At 39.8% G+C, this 19,541-nt stretch overlaps 1 protein-coding gene across 1 annotated transcript in view; it reads right to left on the bottom strand.

Moving 5' to 3' along the window:
• Nucleotides 1-13,510, bottom strand: part of rsph4a (radial spoke head component 4A) — a 28,346-nt gene extending 14,836 nt beyond the window's left edge. Inside the window, exons 1-3 of the mRNA XM_008408182.2 lie at nt 13,317-13,510; nt 974-1,199; nt 570-857 (exon numbers count right to left, since the gene is read on the bottom strand). Of these exons, the coding sequence (XP_008406404.1) occupies nt 570-857; nt 974-1,199; nt 13,317-13,408 (606 nt within the window). The 5' untranslated portion in view covers nt 13,409-13,510. The remainder of the gene's footprint in view (nt 1-569; nt 858-973; nt 1,200-13,316) is intronic.
• Between the last annotated feature and the right edge of the window lie 6,031 nt (nt 13,511-19,541).

A 19,541-nucleotide genomic window follows, 5' to 3' on the forward strand; every position in this document is an offset into this window, starting at 1 on the left:
TTATTTTTTCATCAGTACAGCTTTTCACCTCACCTCTCTGCCTCTGACCTGTCTGGGTTAAACTAAAAACTAATCATAACATAAACAACTCAATTGCCTTGAATATAAAATTGTGATCAGTGACGCTAATCTGATAAAATAAAAAGGCTTCAATCTTTCCATATATCTTTCAATAGATGCAAAATAATGGGCTAAAATAATTGCTATAACCATTTGGACCTGTATTATTATTATTATTATTATTATTATTATTGTCATTTTAATTTATTGCTTTAATCTTTTATTGATATTCTGTGTTTTATGGTGAACTGTTTTATACTACGTTTACTGAACTGTCTGTTGTTCCTTTTGACTCTGTCTCATGCTTGATTGATTGGACAGATGTGCACATATTTTATTCTCTTTCATCACTACTCTAGTAGGCTGACACTGTTTTGACCATTTGGTCTTGTTGTATAACAGTATACAGTACAAGAGATAGGCACCAGCCCAACCCCCAGGACCCTACAAGGATAAACAGGTATGGCCTGATCTGTTCCACTGGTGGAATAGTGGATATTTTGTCTCACCTCCACTTGCTCATTCTCTGAATTTTCAGGCTCCTTCTCCTCCTCTGCAGGTTGATCTTCAATGCTCTCTTGCTCCTCTTCTCCCTCTCTGTACTCAGCTTCTGCAACAATATAGTTACTCTCTATTCCCAAAATTTTTCCCCACAGCCGGCATCGTGGTAGTCCCTCAGAGTCAACAAGATGCTTAAGAGCAAGGAAAATTCTCTGCATCTCCTCTCTGCCTAAACCCACTTCAGCTTGCTCCAGATAGAAAGCAATCTCACTCACATTTGGAAGAGCCGTTTCTCCCTAGAGAGAAAAAAAATTAAATAAATAAATATATATATATATATATATATATAAAGAAAATTCAACTTCACAGAATGATATAACTACTTTTAAGTGTAAGTATATTAAGCCAATACCATTTCATCCTCTTGGGCTACTACTTCTTCTGGCTGGGAAAACAATATGCGCTGTTGCTCTGTCAGCAGCTCAGCAGATGAAACTTGTGGAACCTCTCGTAAAGGTCCCTGTATGCCGCTGAATAAAGCTCGCTTTACATCACAGCTCATTTCCTCAACCACATCCACAGCATTTTCAGTATGCTCGTCAATCACTTTGATGAGTAACTGGGTCAGGTGTTCATAGCTGGAAGAAAAAAAGTTACTTTCAATTTAATTCAGTCCAGGGGCGGATCTAGAAAAATATTTATGGGGTGGCAAGAGGGTGGCAGCATATATATATATATATATATATATATATATATATGTTTGTTTTTAATATTTCGTATTAAAAACAATACGAAATATTGTTTTTAACTTGCATTGTTTCAAAATGAGCTTCATGTAGCACCGAGGCTTAAATACAATTTCTTAATGTAGTATAGTTAATTATTTTCACATCTTTCATACTCCTGCTAATTGATATGCATTACTGATATGCATATCAATTGACATGCAATGTGTCCAGAAAACCATTTTATCCCAATACAGGACAAGGAGAAATCTGTCACAAAAATATTAGTAGCGCCATCATTTGTTATTCAATATATCTATTAAATACGATTTAAAATAAAGATTAGAAAACTGATGTTTGATCAATTCTCCACGATACAAATCTATAAACAGTTTAGTTTCTGTTGGTTCTGTCAAGATACAAGAAAAGGAGAATATCTACTTATATTGGTCAATCGTTTTATTTTAAATATGCTGTAGGAACCGTAGTTTGACAACTGTTATAAATATCACCATGTTTTTAGAACACAGGGTATTAGCTCAGTTTTTGTCGCTTGTTTTTAGGAATTGCAGCGGCTTCAGTGGCGCCACAATAAAGGTACAATAAAGCTGATAAACAGGTGAAGAACCAAACAGAACCACTTCTGACTGTTCGCAAAGCCAAACATCCAATAAAAGTTCCACCAAGCCGCTACTAAGGCACTGGGGTCATGATTCTAGAGACAGGCAAAACAAGGTTCAATGTCCAAACTTATTGATTGGTCTTGGTTATTTATTTTCCTCTTTCACCAAACAATGGGGTATATGCCACGGACCTCCGTTTTAGCACTTCCGCATTTTTTAGCCACATAGAATGCTTCCGGTGCACAGGCAACAGTATTTTAACAGTGGCTCCTCGGTTGCTGCAGGACTATTAATGATGCTTATATAATTATTCAGACGTCCTGAAACGCTCCAACAACAACAAAGGATTTAAGATGGATGTATCAAACTTCACAATAACTTTGAAGGCAAGTTAATAAATCGTTTGTATTCACCATAATGCCTCATATGTCTGACGTAGCTAACAGGGACAAGCTTACAAAGATGCTATGTAAATGTTAAGTGTTTTGATTGTCTGTGCAGTGTGCAATCTACATATCTATGCTGTATATAGATATAGATATATAACATATAGATATGTCTATATTGTGCCCAAGCCATCAGTCGAAGCTGAAGTTAGCTTCAGAATGTAGCATCTAATTCGGAAAATAGCTAAAGGATTTTTCACTATCTTGAGCTTTTTTAATGTGTTGTACTTTAAAAACTACAACACCTAGACATTTCAAACCTAGCTAGATTATTCTGTACTAACAGCAGAATAAATAAAACATTTGTGAAACCTTCTAATTGATTTGTGAAATATGTAAAATGTCAATAATAGATCCCAGAACGCATTAGATATGAATTATTAATTTGGCATCATTTGTTATTTTAACTTTCAGTTTTCTTTTTTTTTTATTTTTATCTTTATTATAGTTGGAGTTGGACAGTTCTGTTTGATGGCTTCCTGGAGGGAGAGATTGGCTGAGCTAATGTTGCCAACAACTTTTCTCCTGCTATTAACTTTTCTGCTTTTCTTTATATAGAAAGTATTTAGATCAGTTGCTCCGTTTCCATTTTGCTCTATTTTTTTATTATTACCTTAATGCTTACCTGGTCAGTTGAGGTGGAAATGTACATCCTCTTGATTACTGACAAATGTCAGAACCACAAGGACTGAGCTGGTTACATCAGATCAATCTGAATCTTTATTTCTCATTAAAACGACTTCTTGTAATTTTAAGACATTATGAAATTGCATCTTTATTCTGCTGTAACAATGACTCATTCTTGCAATTAAAATTTCTTGTATCCTGACAGTAATTCTCCTTTATACAACTCACAGAACAGATGATTGAAATAAAGACATTTTTTAAAAGTATTTTCTGTGATTTTATTCTAGAAATTGAGGGCGGGAGGAATCGATTAAAATCAAATCTGCTATGAAAAAAAATCTTGTATCATCCAGCCTTATTCAGTATATTGAATAATATGACTAACAACATATTACTTAATATTCACATTTCTTTTCTGGTATTACCTAAAAGTGTTGCATTTTAACATATCACTTGAATTCCTGATCTACATGCAAATACTTGATATAACGTAAACACTGAGAAAAGGGGAAAAAAAAGGTTTGTGAAATGTAGATTAAATTTTATTGTAACAGGATAGCAAAATGAACAGTGAATATATAATATACTTCCTAGCAGCTAATCAGACATCAGACTTGTTTTGCCTTTACTGGTGATGAAAACTCGTCACTCTGGAGGAGAGGAAGTCCGGCTCAGCCCCGTCCAGGTTGACTGCAGTGTCAGGGTAGCCAACAAAGTCTGCAGGTAGATTTTTTGCATATCTGGTGCTCCTGTTTCAAGATCATAGTTTAACCAAGTACTGTAAATAAAAAGTCAAGTACTGTAAATAAAAAGTTAGTCCACGTTGTGATGATTAGGCAGACCGTGGACTGATGGACGCCATCAGCTGGTCCAGGTGCTAGGATCCAGTGGAAAGGTAATTGGCACAGAGGCTCAATCAAGGCTCAGAAACACATCACAAGGTGTTGCGATGCATCCATTCATGGTACCGGATGGTACCGGCTAAATTACTGGACACAACGGCACACCAAAAAACTCGGTTGTTGTACCAGTAGCTCACAGATATTTTAAGTTTTGCAACTTTTTCATGGTACAGATCTTGCAGTTTTGGCCAAGAACAATAGGAGCAAGCAGGACCCGGAACCAATCTATGTGGCATAAATTCAAACGGAAATACGTCACCACGTCTCGTGGCATATACCCCATTACAGACGTCAAACTTTCATTTATTCTCATGCTACCACTCTTAAAAACCATCGGCCCCAAACCCAAATGCCTGCTGGTCCTTCTCCAGGCCATTGCACTTATCTATGTGGACTGACCCACATTACTTTGTAAAATTCGGCTTCTATTTAAAGCGGAACTCACAAATACACACAAGGGGGATACTTCACAGGCATCAGGTAAAATATGTTACACCAGTTAAATTGACAACAAAAATAAATAGTCAACCACTCAGAATGAAATTTTGTTTGACTTTTAGCCACAATGATTTAATACAAAAAAACCACAAACTAAGAAAATAATCTTTATCTTGATAAATAAATCAGTAACCAAAAATTACTCCTAATAAGTTTAGAATAAATTTAATTCACTCAGTTCATGTCAGTAAAGAAACCCAAATAGATAAATGTTCAAAACTCTCGATCCTTATTACTGCGAATATTGTCTACAAAAGAGTTCCATATCCTGGGAGTCTTTCTCCCTTTTAATCCAAAGTCCCAATCCAAAACGAAAAATCCAAGACGTCAAAAAAAAAAAAAAAAAACCCTCCCCAAAAATTAGAAAAAGGAGTGGTACCACCAAAAATCCCCCAAAAAGAAACGTAAAGTCCAGATCTCACCGGGAATGTCTTTCTTTTCCTCCCCGGTAGCGTCTTCTCGATCCGTCCTCATCCTCTAGCCAATTGGCGTCCTCTTGCACCTGGCGGCGTTTCTTGGGTGCAAGCTCCAATCCAGCTCCTAAAGCGCTCGATCCGTGGCGCTTGGGCGAACCTTGATTGCTGTTTTATCTCTTTTCTTCGATTTGTAACTTATTCTAAACATTCAGGCAATTCAAGTCTCCCGCTGCACGGACCTGACCGTGAACGTCTTCCTCTCTAATTGCGCCGCTGCGCGCCGACGCACACGCCCCTTTTTATACATTAATGTCAGCCACACCTAAAAAACCAATATGACCTGCCCAAAAATCAGTTTTAGAAGTGGAAATACGGAATATTTTTTCAACGAAATAACTTATACAAACCATGATACATTTACCTTTCAATGTATTTTATCCAGAAAAAACACAAACATAGTGGTTGTGTTACAATCCCCCTCCCCTCCCCCCAGCCGGAGGCAAGGGAGGCTGAACCCCAAAATAGGGCTTTAAGTTAACCACATTAACTGTGTCTGTTTCTTGCTGCTGGTCTTTCCACTGGAGCTGATAATTTACTGGGCCTAACTGTTTCTTCACTGTAGCTGGTCCTGACCACTTTGGCGCTAGCTTTGCGGAAAAATTATCTATTGCTTTGGAAAGGGGGTGAGACCTGACCCAAACCAAATCTCCAGGCCGGAAGTGTGCACCCCTCCTCCGGGCATTATAGTATTTGGCTTGTCGGGTTTGACTTATCCCAACTTTCCGTTTGACTTCTTCCTTCATCTCATTGTGTCACTCCAACAATTTGTATACGGTTTGCTGAGGTGATGGTGGTTTGGCCATCATCCTTTCCAATGGCCCTTGAAGTTGACGTCCCAACATTAGCTCTGCAGGGGTTTTCCCTGTGGTTTCATGTTGAGCACTATTGATGGCGAAACGGAATTCCTAGATATGTTGGTCCCATAAATTGTGCTGGTGTCCAACAAATTAAGCTATTATTGTTTTGATAGTTCCGTTAGCCCGTTCAGTCAAGTTAGATTGGGGATGATAGCTGGTGGTAAAATGATGTTTTACCCCCCACGCAGAGCAAAAACTGGACATCTCTTGACTGGTAAACTGGGGTCCCCGATCTGACACCAGGCTTTGAGGAACTCCAAAGCGAGTGAATATCTCCTCCCGGAGGATAGTGATGAGTTTCTGTGTTTTGCTGTCTCTTAAAGGAAACATTTCCACCCACTTTGTGATTTAATCGATCACAACAAAAAGGAAGACATTTCCTTTTTTACTGCGTGGAACAGGTCCCATCAAGTCGACCCCAAGTTTTGCCCAGGGTTCAGTCAGAGGTGTGGGTTGCAGAAAACCTGCTGCTTGATTGTCCGGTTTGTACTTCTGACAAACTGCACAGGTCTTTACATGAGTCCACACATCTTTACGGACTGACAGCCACCATGCAACCTCCAACAGCCGGAGAAGTGTCTTTAGCCTGCCCAGATGTCCACTCAACGGACGATCATGGAAGTACTGGAGAAACTGAGGAACCAAAGACTTGGGAAACACCAGCTGATATTTCATGCCATCTTTTAGAGGAGTTTTCCTATACCAGAGATCGTGAACTTTACAGAAGAGGCTCCTGCCAGGTCTCTGGTATCTCGGGTCCTGGACCATATCCATGAGGTCCGAGTCTTTTTCCTGAGCTTCCTTGATTTCTGCTAATGATAGGGGTAATCCAACTGCTTTAGCAGAATTCAGGCTACATTGTCTGGTCCAGCCGAGTCAGTAGCATCTCGTGATAGAGCGTCTGGCACTACATTGGCATCCTTTCTATATCGTACTTCAAAATTGAAGTCTTGCAACTCAAACCCAGCGTGTTAATCAGAACTGGTTCTGGGGCAATTGAATGCCAGGTTAAGGCAGCAATGGTCTGTGAAGTGAACTTTGTACCCTCTACAAAAGTCTCCACTTTCACGGCCAAACAACGCCAAACATTCCTTCTCAGAGGGATAGTTGCTCTGCTCCTTTCATGATCTTGAAGCAAAGCATGACTTTTTCCTCATCGGGGTGTTGGACCAACAGCTCCCAGACCAACATCGCTGCGTCTGTAGAATTTGGAATGGTAACTCGAAATCTGGCTGCCCCAGTATAGGGATCCACCAAGCTTCTTCAGTGTCATGAAAGCACGTTGGCAGTCCACTCCACCCCAACATCTTTCTGAGCAGCTGATAAGAGGCGTAGCTATGTCTGCGAAGTGTGAGATAAACTTGTGGTACCAACCAACCATCCCGAGGAATCTCTGAAGAGTCTTATGGTTAGATGGAATTGGATAAGCCGTAATGGTGTGGGTTTTTTCTGAATCCACATGAACACCTTCTGCTGACACAATGTGTCCAAGAAACTTGAGTTCTTACTGGAAAAAGTTGCATTTTTTAAGATTGAGGGACAAATTGGCATGGTGTAGCTTTGCAAATACTGTGTCCAGGTCCTTCAGGTGTTGCTCAGGAGTGGCGGAGAAGACAATCACATCATCGATGTACACACAGCAGATCTTTCCACGTAGCTCTCCTAAAACCTTCTCCATTAAATGTTGAAAGGATGCTCCTGCATTTTTCAATTCAAATGGCATGCACTTAAATTGATAAAGTCCAAATGGGGTAATAACAGCAGTTTTTGCTTTGCTGTCCTCTGCCACTGCCAATAGCCAGACTTTAAATTCAGGGTGCTGAAAATGTTTGCTCCAGTCATCGACTCCAACAACTCATGGATGATGGGCATGGGGATAGGCATCCTGAAGAGTTTTGGTGTTCAAAGCTCTGTAGTCCACACAAAATTGAAAAGATTTGTCCGGTTTGGGAACAAGGACAACAGGGGACCCACAGGAAGACTGTGATGGCTCTATTATATCATCTTTGAGCATTCCATCAATCTGTGTTTTTATTATCTGCCGCTTGAAAGGAGACACCCGGTAACCTCTGCAGCGAATGGGTATTTCATCTGTGGTCATTATTCTGTGTTCTTCCACAGATGTTCTACCCAATGTATCTGAGCATACAGATGGCCAGGCCTTCAAAAGCTTCTGGACTTCTGGTGGTTGCTTTGTCATCCAAGGATATGACTCTGTGGTTGATGCCTTGTTCTCCTCTATGGGCAGAGCCAGGATCAGATGAATTGGAGAAGAACTGGCAGGCACAGATGATGGGGCTGCAGCTGAAGATGAAAAAAGGTAAAAAGTATAACCTTTTGGCCCTTTTACCCCATATGTGTGGTCGCCTAGGTTGATAATGGCAGAAGTTTTGGTCAGAAAATCGAGACCTAAGATGATGGGAAAGGTGAGGTTATTATCCTCCACCACAAAGGTCTCTAAAGACCACATCATCCCATGCCACCCATAAAAGATGGTTGCCTTCCCTAAGGCACTATATGTTTTGCCATTGGCAAGTGCAAACTTTTGGTTGTCAGCTGGCTTCAAAACCTCCCTTTCTCGAGCAATTATTTTCCACTGACTATTTCTCATCAAGGAATAGGTGCAGGCTGTATCCAGTACAGCATTATACATCCTGTCGCGCACCTCTATGGAACATGAAGGAGGGAGGATGCAGAGCCATGCTGAACAGATACAGAGTCGGCTGACCTTCTGGGATTTCTGGCGTCCCTGGTTGGGCCTTTCCCTTTGGCCTTGTGCTGATCCACTTTCCCCCAGTAGATTTTGACACCAGCACAATCTTTTCAACCTGGGACACCTTTATTAATTGATCCATGGTTGTGACGTGCCACGCAGAAAGCTGGTATTTTCGGATTGCAGTTGTTTAGAATCCTCCTCACAGCTCTGTCACTGATGTCCGGCTTCTCTTAGACCAGTGTGATACTCAAAGGCAAAGTTCTCAGACATTGCTTTGGCATGGACCATGTTCTTAACTTCTCTACTTCTGACAGATAGTCGAAGGTAGAAAAGCAGCACCAAGGGCATCTTAAAATCAAGCCAGTTGTGTATCTTGTTTTTAGCCACACCACCAACTCCGAGCCGAGCCTTTTAAGACAGCAGTTAAGGCTCCCAATAATTCAGGATCAGACAGGGGTCTTACTGTTAGATACGTCTCACACTGATCAATGAAGTTTAAAACATCAGAAACTTCTCCTGAACCTTCAAATGTGGGAAACTCCAAGTGCACAGGGGGCTTGGAATAAATCACAGGTGTTCGGCTTGATGAAGTCAAGTGGGAGGTTGATGCCGGGAAGTCTGCCATCCCACTGTTTATTGATGGCATAACTGGAACCATCCCTGGAGTGATGTAGGCAGTAGTTTGATCCGTCCTTGGGGGGTGTGAAGGTCCAAGGCTTCCTTGTGGTAGACCTTATACAGGTAAGGCTAAAGGTGGAGATGAAGTTTCAGGTAAAGTAGGCCTCATGGTGGAAAAGAGATGCTCAGAAGGCACGGGGAGACTTGGTCTGATACTATCAAGAGCATGAATAGCTGTAGAGAGTCTAGCGCGCTTTAGCTTCTCTATTTCAGCCCTCCACTTCTCATCTCGCCGCAGCAAACAGTCTACGACCTTAGCTTCAAATTCCTTAAAGGCTGTGCTCATGCATTGCTCCATGGCCTCAACATTCCTATCTATATATGTCCTGATGTTTTGCTCCCTATTCAAAGCACTATCTACAGAGGCCCAGAAATCTTCTTCCAATGATGTAATCCTACCCCCCATGTTAGTTAAATCACTCCTAATATCTCTAATGTCTGACATAGGAAGATATTCTTCCTCCTCTTCCTCTCTTTCTTCAACTTCATTATCTGATACATACAGGGAGCTAATCAGAGAAGTTATTTCACCTACAGGATTTCTCCTTGTAACCCAGGCTTCTCCTCCTCTGTTGTCAATTGCCTCTTCCTGATCTACAAGAAGACCTGCTCCACTTTCTTCCTCATCCTGATCAGTATCTTTTCCCTCAGCATGTTCTGATTGAGATGTTATGTCATCCATCTTGAAAAAAACACCCAAACAAAATTTCAAATCTACAACAAGATTCTCTTTAACTGTGTCAACATATATAGCACAAAACCTAAAATTATAATATCCTGGTCCCCGTACTGGCCACCATTGGCTCAATCAAGGCTCAGAAACATCACAAGGTGTTGCGATGCATCCATTCATCCATCCATTTTCTTGACACCCTTGTCACCCTCCTGACCCTCAGTGGGGTCAGGAGGTGCTGGTGCCTATCTCCAGCTCCGGGCGAAAGGCGGGGTCACCCTGGACAGGACGCCAGTCTGTCGCAGGGCAAGTGTTGCGATGCAAACCTGAAAAATTTAAAACAAAAAACTAATAAGCGTCCATATTTAGCTGCACAACGTAATCAAAACTAATAAATCCTCAGCTCTTTTTGAGAGTTTTGTTTGAAAATAAATTGACAATATCTCAGGAAATTAAATGTTTAAGTGAAATAGTTCTGGTATCACAAAGAAACTGCAAAAAAAATGTTTCAGAGGTGCAACATCACTGAAGTTACTTAGTAAGAGTGAACTAAAATATTTACTACTTAGAAAATGCATGTTAAAATCTGAATACTCTTTTGAAAGTGTGCATCTGAAATTAATTTAAACTACTAGCAGGCAAAGCACAATGTTCGCCTAATATCTGCACCAACAGTAATACAAAAAATTATACATATGAGAGGCATTAGTTGATAAAAGCCGAGGCAAATATAAATTTACCATTTTAAAAACAAAAAGCAGCAGGAGAATGTAACTTAATAACCTCATTTTCTAAGCAGAAGCTCAGAGGGAAAAAAGAAAAAAAGAGAAATTACGTTGTGTAATGCAAGAACAGATTATAGCAGCCAAGTCAAAAAATTCACTCCAATGTGGATTATAATTATGAAAAAGCAAAAGGTAGATGTCATATTTTCGGGATTCGGGAAATACGTGATTTGTACCATTTGTTCTGTGGGTTTTTTATGTGGGTCGGTGCCACTTAAACGGCTGTAAAACAAAGGTTTTGGACCTTAATCTGACTGACTAGTTGTGTGGTTTGTATCAGGCTGAAGCGTTGCTGCCCTCGGCTGTTCTTAAATTACCTGCTCGGTATCGGAGGGGCTCGTCGCTCTGACTGCATGTTAAATGTATTTTATATAATTGTCATATAAACAAAAACTAAGGAGTTGCCTAAAAATAATTTCATACTCCGTATAACACAAACGCATCAACACACATATTGACTTACCTTGTGCCGAATCGCTGCTTCTGTTCTCAGCCTGTTCCCGTAGCAGTGGATTTTCTCTGGCATTATTTTCCTCCAACAAATTATTCCAGTGAACGAAGCACATACAGCTCACTTTTAACCTCCGTCTTCCCGTTTCTGACGCTGGATCTTCAATATCCTCAAACTTTGAATTAGCAGGCAGCTACAAACCGGGTGTTAGCAGTAGTGGCTAAGTTCTGGCTGCAGTCTGCTGTCGCCTTGATATCAGCAGGAAAATGAAAAAACTAAGCACTGGATGGTACCGGCTAAATTACTGGACACAACGGCACACCAAAAAACTCAATTGTTGTACCAGTAGCTCACAGATATTTTAAGTTTTGCGACTTTTTCATGGTACAGATCTTGCAGTTTTGGCCAAGAACAATAGGAGCAAGCAGGACCCGGAACCAATCTATGTGGCATAAATTCAAACGGAAATACGTCACCACGTCTCGTGGCATATACCCCATTACAGACGTCAAACTTTCATTTATTCTCATGCTACCACTCTTAAAAACCATCGGCCCCAAACCCAAATGCCTGCTGGTCCTTCTCCAGGCCATTGCACTTATCTATGTGGACTGACCCACATTACTTTGTAAAATTCGGCTTCTATTTAAAGCGGAACTCACAAATACACACAAGGGGGATACTTCACAGGCATCAGGTAAAATATGTTACACCAGTTAAATTGACAACAAAAATAAATAGTCAACCACTCAGAATGAAATTTTGTTTGACTTTTAGCCACAATGATTTAATACAAAAAAACCACAAACTAAGAAAATAATCTTTATCTTGATAAATAAATCAGTAACCAAAAATTACTCCTAATAAGTTTAGGATAGATTTAATTCACTCAGTTCATGTCAGTAAAGAAACCCAAATAGATAAATGTTCAAAACTCTCGATCCTTATTACTGCGAATATTGTCTACAAAAGAGTTCCATATCCTGGGAGTCTTTCTCCCTTTTAATCCAAAGTCCCAATCCAAAACGAAAAATCCAAGACGTCAAAAAAAAAAAAAAAAAAACCCTCCCCAAAAATTAGAAAAAGGAGTGGTACCACCAAAAATCCCCCAAAAAGAAACGTAAAGTCCAGATCTCACCGGGAATGTCTTTCTTTTCCTCCCCGGTAGCGTCTTCTCGATCCGTCCTCATCCTCTAGCCAATTGGCGTCCTCTTGCACCTGGCGGCGTTTCTTGGGTGCAAGCTCCAATCCAGCTCCTAAAGCGCTCGATCCGTGGCGCTTGGGCGAACCTTGATTGCTGTTTTATCTCTTTTCTTCGATTTGTAACTTATTCTAAACATTCAGGCAATTCAAGTCTCCCGCTGCACGGGAGACTTGACGTTCACGGGAAGTCTCCCGTGCAGCGGGAAGACGGGAAGACGTTCCCGTGAACGTCTTCCTCTCTAATTGCGCCGCTGCGCGCCGACGCACACGCCCCTTTTTATACATTATGTCAGCCACACCTAAAAAACCAATATGACCTGCCCAAAAATCAGTTTTAGAAGTGGAAATACGGAATATTTTTTCAACGAAATAACAACAACTTATACAAACCATATGATACATTTACCTTTCAATGTATTTATCCAGAAAAAACACACACATAGTGGTTATGTTACAACTTCCTGTCTAAATTTAGAAAATAAATAAGAAAATAATAAAACAAAAAAATAAATAAAATCAACAATTATCAACCTACAAATAAACTCTGTAAATAATACAAAAAATAGAAATTTAAGAATAAAGTAACAAAATTCAAATGGATAATGAAATAAAGAAAAAATAGCTCCAACAACGTTTCTTCTGCCTTTTCTCGCTCCGTGTGTCCGCTTTACGCGGACCCGTTGCCATGGCAACCGACAGACAACAGCTCAACGAGCAAATAGAGCAGATTACCGATCAGGGGAATCAACACCAAAAAACAAACATTTCCCACACAAAAAAATAAAACAAGCTATGACCGCCTCTATGTATGATTCAGCTGTGGTAGCGTTTAAAACAAAACTGGACACGTTTTTGGGATTTTCCAATTAGGGAACTGAAGTAGTTTATTTTCTAAATTATATCTATCTTAAACTCGAAGAAGTGATCATTGATCTGCAGCTCTATTGCAGTATAGGACATAATTATACTTACTATATTATGTACTGTGAATTCTGCTCTGAATAATGATGGGAAATTACGTGTTTTTGTACAGAGAAGCTAACAGTGGACGAAACGGTGGTGAAGAAGTAAAACTGACAGAAACACATTACTTACAGATTCCGGTTGCTCTTCGTACTGTCCTTCATTAGAAAAGCCTTGAAAACCTCGGCGTCTCTACAGTCTCTGCGTCCTAATACATTATCCATGTTCCTCAATTTCACATGGAGGTCAAAACAATTTCACAAACAACTCTCACAGGCAAGCGCAACTGTTTCTATGGTTACTGAAACAGAGTCGTTGCGACTACTTCCACGTCATGCATTTATTCTATCTCTCTCTCTCTCTCTCTCTCTCTCTCTCTCTCTCTCTCTCTCTCTCTCTCTCTCTCTCTCTCTCTCTCTCGCTAACTTAGACATAATAGTTACAGAGCCCTCTGTAAGACTTTTCTTTTGCGCTACCTCGCAAATCTTATATATATATATATATATATATATATATATATATATATATATATATATATATATATATGTGTGTGTGTGTGTGTGTGTGTGTGTGTGTGTGTATATATATATATGTGTGTGTGTGCATAAATATGTATATGTATAGCCTAATATCAATATCAATCATTGAATCATCTTTTTTTTCTGTATTATCTTGTGTTTGTATATATGTGTGTGTCTGTGTGTGTGTGTGTGTGTGTGTGTGTGTGCATAAATATGTATTGCCTAGTGTCAATATCTATCATTGAATCATATTTGTTTTTCTGTATTATTTTGTGTTTGTATATATATATATATATATATATTGAGTGGCTGTGTGCTTTGTAAAATACTTATCATACATCAAATCAGAATATTGTGTTCCTTTTCTATTTTCCCCACTAAGAATATTTAAATATCCTCAACCATCAATCCAATTCAAAACTACTGTAAAATTAAATGTCCTTGTACATGTAGCTGTGATAGCTGTTTCAATAACGTTTCCTGCGGGAAAAAAAGAAGCGTGGAAATCTGTTTAGCTTTTAGCCAGTGTTATTACGCAATAGTCAGCCACACCCCTACCTCCTCTCAGACTCCTACTGACTGACTACTGACCAGCTCTTCGTCTAACGAGTCCGTGAAGCCTCTACCTCCTGAGTATTACCAAAGATGAGTATATAGAGGGCATTCTGTTTAAGCTGGAAGCGAGAAAGATACGTCTATAGCCCAGTGTTTCTCAACTTTTTTTGGGCCAGCGCCCCCCTAGCCTTTATCCAGGTCCCTCACCGCCCCCCACCAAAGAATTTGTAGGCTACTTTGCACGGACTATTATTTTATCATTAATATTACTATCACTATTGTAGATGTTTTGATTTTTATGCTTGTTTCTGTATTTATCATCAAAAATAATTTCCCAGAGAACAAAAAAGTCATGGGAATAGAAATTATTTTCACAGGCGTCTACGAAAAAGGCAATGAACATTTAAGTTAAAATCGGTGCAACTCGGTGCAGCCAATCAGAGTGGATAAAATATTCTTATTTTGTGCCATTTTCTAGTTGTTAAATATTCCACAAAATGACCAGATAAAAGATGTTCAACATGCCAGTTTAAACTTTGAACTATTTGCAAAACAACTGAGCTCTGCAACATTAAAACATGGACAGAACTGTAACTACAGCTCTTCTTCTTTTCAGTGTTTGTCAGTTTCTGGTGGTGCAGCTCTGTGCTGCCTTCAGGAGAATGGGAAATCAGAGCATCATCCATAAAACTTCACCCACATGGTATTTATTGTGCAAACCAGAGTTTTCAGTGGAAAAACAAAAGTTCCAGGTCCTTTTAATGCCAAACAAATATGAGACAGAAACATGGATTATATCTTTATATAGACCTGTCTATTGATTTATAGATTAATAGTTTTACTGGACAGAAATTACAAAGAACAAATCTGGTTCTTAATAAAATCCTAACGAGTCAAATTGAAAGTGTCATGGAGTCATCAGCCTCATGACATTAACACTGACATGAAAAATAATATTGAAGAAATTAATATATTAAATCTAATTAAAAACATAAATAAGTGATCAGTTCTTTACTGTTATGGTCTGTAAGATATATTTATTCTCAGTACTAGATATGGTCTCAAACCCATGACATTTCAACAATATTATTTTACCTTTTATGTGGAAATGGTGTCCGTTTATTCTTGCCATACAGTCCTCTGTATTAATTATTGCTCGAAAGGTCTTGCCATACCAGTTTATTCCTCAGTATTTACTTTAGTTTCTCAGTTTATTAGGGGCATGCCATAGCAATGCATAAGGAGAGCAGTGCTGACTTACTGCCTCCATGCATTGCATGGCAGGCACCTATTGTTCTACACCTAATAGAATGTCTCTTTATTTATTTTTCTTCCATTACCGTTAATGCGGCTCGTACCGCTGCGTGCCCACCCACAAAAGTGGTATTAAATCGTGCGGCTCGATGCCGAGAAGGGAGCTATTATTTTTATTGGGGATTGGAGTTAAAATGATTACATAAATTAATAAAAACGAAAAAATTTGAGATTTTGTGTCTCACAGAATCAGTAATCTTTCTCTATGAAACACACACACAGGACTGTTTATGGCTGACTCAAAAACCCTTTTTAAATCCCCCTCACAGGCATAAATATCGCCCTATTGGTCTGAAAGTTGGTCATAACATAGATACACATGCCTGCTCATGTACAATGTTTACAAAAATTTGCTAGGGCTTATGCTTTTTGTCAGGGTCCTTCAGACTAACGCCTGGTGTCTCCCAAGTATAGAAACTGTGTCTGAAGAGGATTTTCCCGCTCTTTGGCTCTCACAGCTGCAGGGGATTAATTACCATAGCAACAGAACAGTGTCTGGAACTGCAGCTCCCCAGGACTGCACTGTAGGGTTTACTGGTATTTACAACTGCTTGTGTTTTCAGCATTATACTACTGATTCAAGACTATAACCATTACACATATGTCCCCCCATGTTAAAATCTGACATAAATAAGAATAAATAGTTGATTAAAAGTCTATGGACAGAAAATAACGTCGCTGCTCCTTTAAGGAACCAGCGGCACAGACACAGCGCCTGCGATGCTACAGATCACAAACCTGACAGAGAGAGCAGAAGAGGATTCGTAGGAAAAGAGCGGTGATGCTCAGCAAGGCAGTTCATTAGCATTTGTACAAAAGTTAGCATTTCACTGTCTATGACTAGTGCACTAGCACTTTTACCTAAAGTTAGCTTTTACCTAATTTTCTCATTAATTAGACATGTTTAGTATACTGAATAGAGTAGTAAAATTAAAACAACATGGTCGTGTTGCTCCACATGCTACTGCCAGCATTTAAGCTAACATTAGCATATTGGCTAATTTTAGCTTATGCATCAATTCTAACATAATGAATGGTACAACTACAGTTTATTAAACATGCTTCTGCCTCTCCAAAGGTTATTGACTACGTTGCAGCTTTCTTTAGCATTAATGCTAATTTTTTAACATCATAGCGCTGCGTCAAAGCCGACGGGCACACTTTGGCATGCCCCTTTAAAATTTCTGCAGGAATTTTCTAGTTCTTGCATTTTGTTCTTTATTCATTTCCATTTAGTTTCATTTGATTAGTATTATCCTCTCCTGGTTTATTGCTATGTCCACTTTAGTTTCTTTCCTGTTGCTACATTTATTTGATCGTTTATTGACGCTCACCATCAGTAATCTCATCACCTGCTGCGCCGCCAAATCAACACATGATGTGTTGATTTTCCACTGTTCAGCGTCGGATTCTCTGTTTTTATGCCATAATTCACATCTAGTTCGTCGCTCCGTTTTATGTCCCGCTTCTCCTATTTCAGAGTTTTGCGCGATGTGAACGTCTTTTTTTTTAACCCCTAAGGTGCAGGGCGGTCGGGAAACGTATCGATGGGGAAAATGCAGACTGACATCAACCTTTTAAAACAACGGAAACAATTTATGCATTCTGATTATTGAAATTTATAAGTGCTGTGTTGTTCTATCACCCCCGTTTCATACCGGACCACTTACAGCACCGTGTTAACGCTATAAAATGAACGCTCTCTATCGTGGTATCACCCCATGAAGGGATTTCTTGATTTCTTTATTTAAATTGGTTCATTTTTCAGAGGGATACAGTGAGGGTATCGTGATTTTAGCTACTAGTAGCAGGAGAACAGAGCTGCGCCAAGAAGCTAACAGAAGCTAACAAACGCTGAATAGAAGAGCTGCCATCGATACAGTTGCAGCCAAGCATGGTTTAATGTTACACAATACAGTTTTACCAAGTTGCTCAAAGTCTAAACTGGCATTGTTGTTCATTTAAGGCAGGGGTACCCAAACTACGGCCCGCGGGCCGGATCCGGCCCGCCTCCACATTTGGTCCGGCCCCCTGAACAATACCAGAGAGCATTCAGATTATTTTTTCATTTACCGTATTTTTCTGACTGCAAGCCTTTTATATGTGGATTTTTCTTCAACCAGGAATTAAATCATTGGAAGTCTGGTTTCTTGCGCGCCAACATTGCACCTTGGTGTTTGTGCAATTTTGGTGCACAAGCACCAAAATTAAGAAACAGATGCTTTGCCACTCAAGCAGGCTGGGCTCAAGCAACACTTCGGGTGTCATTGTCTCTCATTAGTCCGATGGGACCGTCTCGTTGCAGAGAAACAAGCTCAGGGCTCCCGTTAGTCATTAACGTGAGTTAAAATTTTCACGAAAGTAAAATGTTCATTTTTGTGGCGCTTCTGTTATTTTGAAAGGATATGTAAACGTTACCATAGCGACCAGTGTCAGAGCGTTTGGGCAGTGGTCGAGAGGAGATGAGTGGAGCTTGAGTCTTAAGTCTGGTTTAGACGGAAAGATTTAAGAATCTTCGGCCGATTCTCCAAACCTCTGTGACCACAGAGCTGATAAAAGTCCAACAGGTTCGATCGGTTCGTGTGTCCAAGGCAGGAGCAACACGAACCGATTCTAGTCACGAACATCCCGATTTCAGAGAATAATTCAGAAAAAACCCCAACATAGCGGGAATTTAGAACAACCAAACACGGATGACGATGTAGAAGCAATAGTGATAGTTTGTGGAGTCATTTTAGAGATAAAAGACGACGAGCAGCCGCACTATTTGCTGCACTATGATTTGGAGGTGAGTATGTTTTTTCGTAGTTAACATTTTTAACTGAATAAACATAATAATGACCTTCAGATAAACATTTCCACATATCATCTCCGATATCCACCGGACTCTCCGTCGCTCATATGTCAGCTGTTTAGGATTCCCCTCTGTTCTTACGTCACCGCGCTTTCCGATTGGCTACCTGTCACATTCAGCAGGTTGTATTCTCGTTCCCAGTCAGGGAAAACCCCACAGGTTGCGATAAAAGGGCCAAGACGACCCAAATGGGGCATATTCAGCATTTAGTGGGAACACCAACATGTAGAAGCCTTATCTGACTGTTCATTCCCCCTCCGCTTCCCCCTCTCCCTCCCGGGCCGCAACAAAATTTCCAAGTCTTGACCGGTCGGCAGTAATAAAAAGGTTGGGACCACTGATTTAGCACATGCTAGTAGCAACACGAAGGATCAGCACTTTTACTGTTACCGTTACCGTTCGGAAACTACCGTAATCAGTTCTTTTAAATCTAATTTTGGCAACTTTTTCTTTTTTAACCTAATAAATGTGATATTCAATTGACCTGTTAAGACTCAAATTTTGGGTGTCCGCCCCCCTCTGCAGCTGCTGCATCGTTGTGGAAAACCTGGAGCGGCAGAGATATCTGCGGCTTTTATGTGTATATTTACTGGTAAAAAAAAAAAAAAAAAACTAAACTGAACTTTGGGGTTGTGGCTTATAGTCCAGTGCGGCTCATAGTTCGTAAAATACGGATAATCCTTCCTGGATTTTTTCTGTGAAGAACCCAGAGAGGGTTATTTGATTGTGCTTTCTGGAAAACAATATATTTTGACATTTAGGCACTCCTATTTTTTGTTACAAACTCCGGCCCCCCACCAGAGAAGAGAAAGGTTATGTGGCCCTCACAGGAAAAAGTTTGGGGACCCCTGCGCTACAGACTTTTTTAGAAACTCTTCTCGGATGTAATGGTAAAAGCGTCTCCTTTCAGCGCTGAAAGTGAATAAAATAAGTAAAGTCTGAATGCTTTTCTTGGCTGATTTTATGCTCCGTGTGTCAATACAAATTATGATTCGTCGATCGGGATTTCCATTCCCAACAATATATAGGCTATATAATTTTAAAAAATAACCAAACTGAATATTTGGTTATTTTTTAAGCCCCTCTGTCATTTGACATGTTATAATTAACACC

The sequence above is a fragment of the Poecilia reticulata genome, chromosome 4, assembly GCF_904066995.2.
Source record: "Poecilia reticulata chromosome 4, P_reticulata-male-v2, whole genome shotgun sequence".
Lineage (NCBI taxonomy): Eukaryota > Metazoa > Chordata > Actinopteri > Cyprinodontiformes > Poeciliidae > Poecilia > Poecilia reticulata.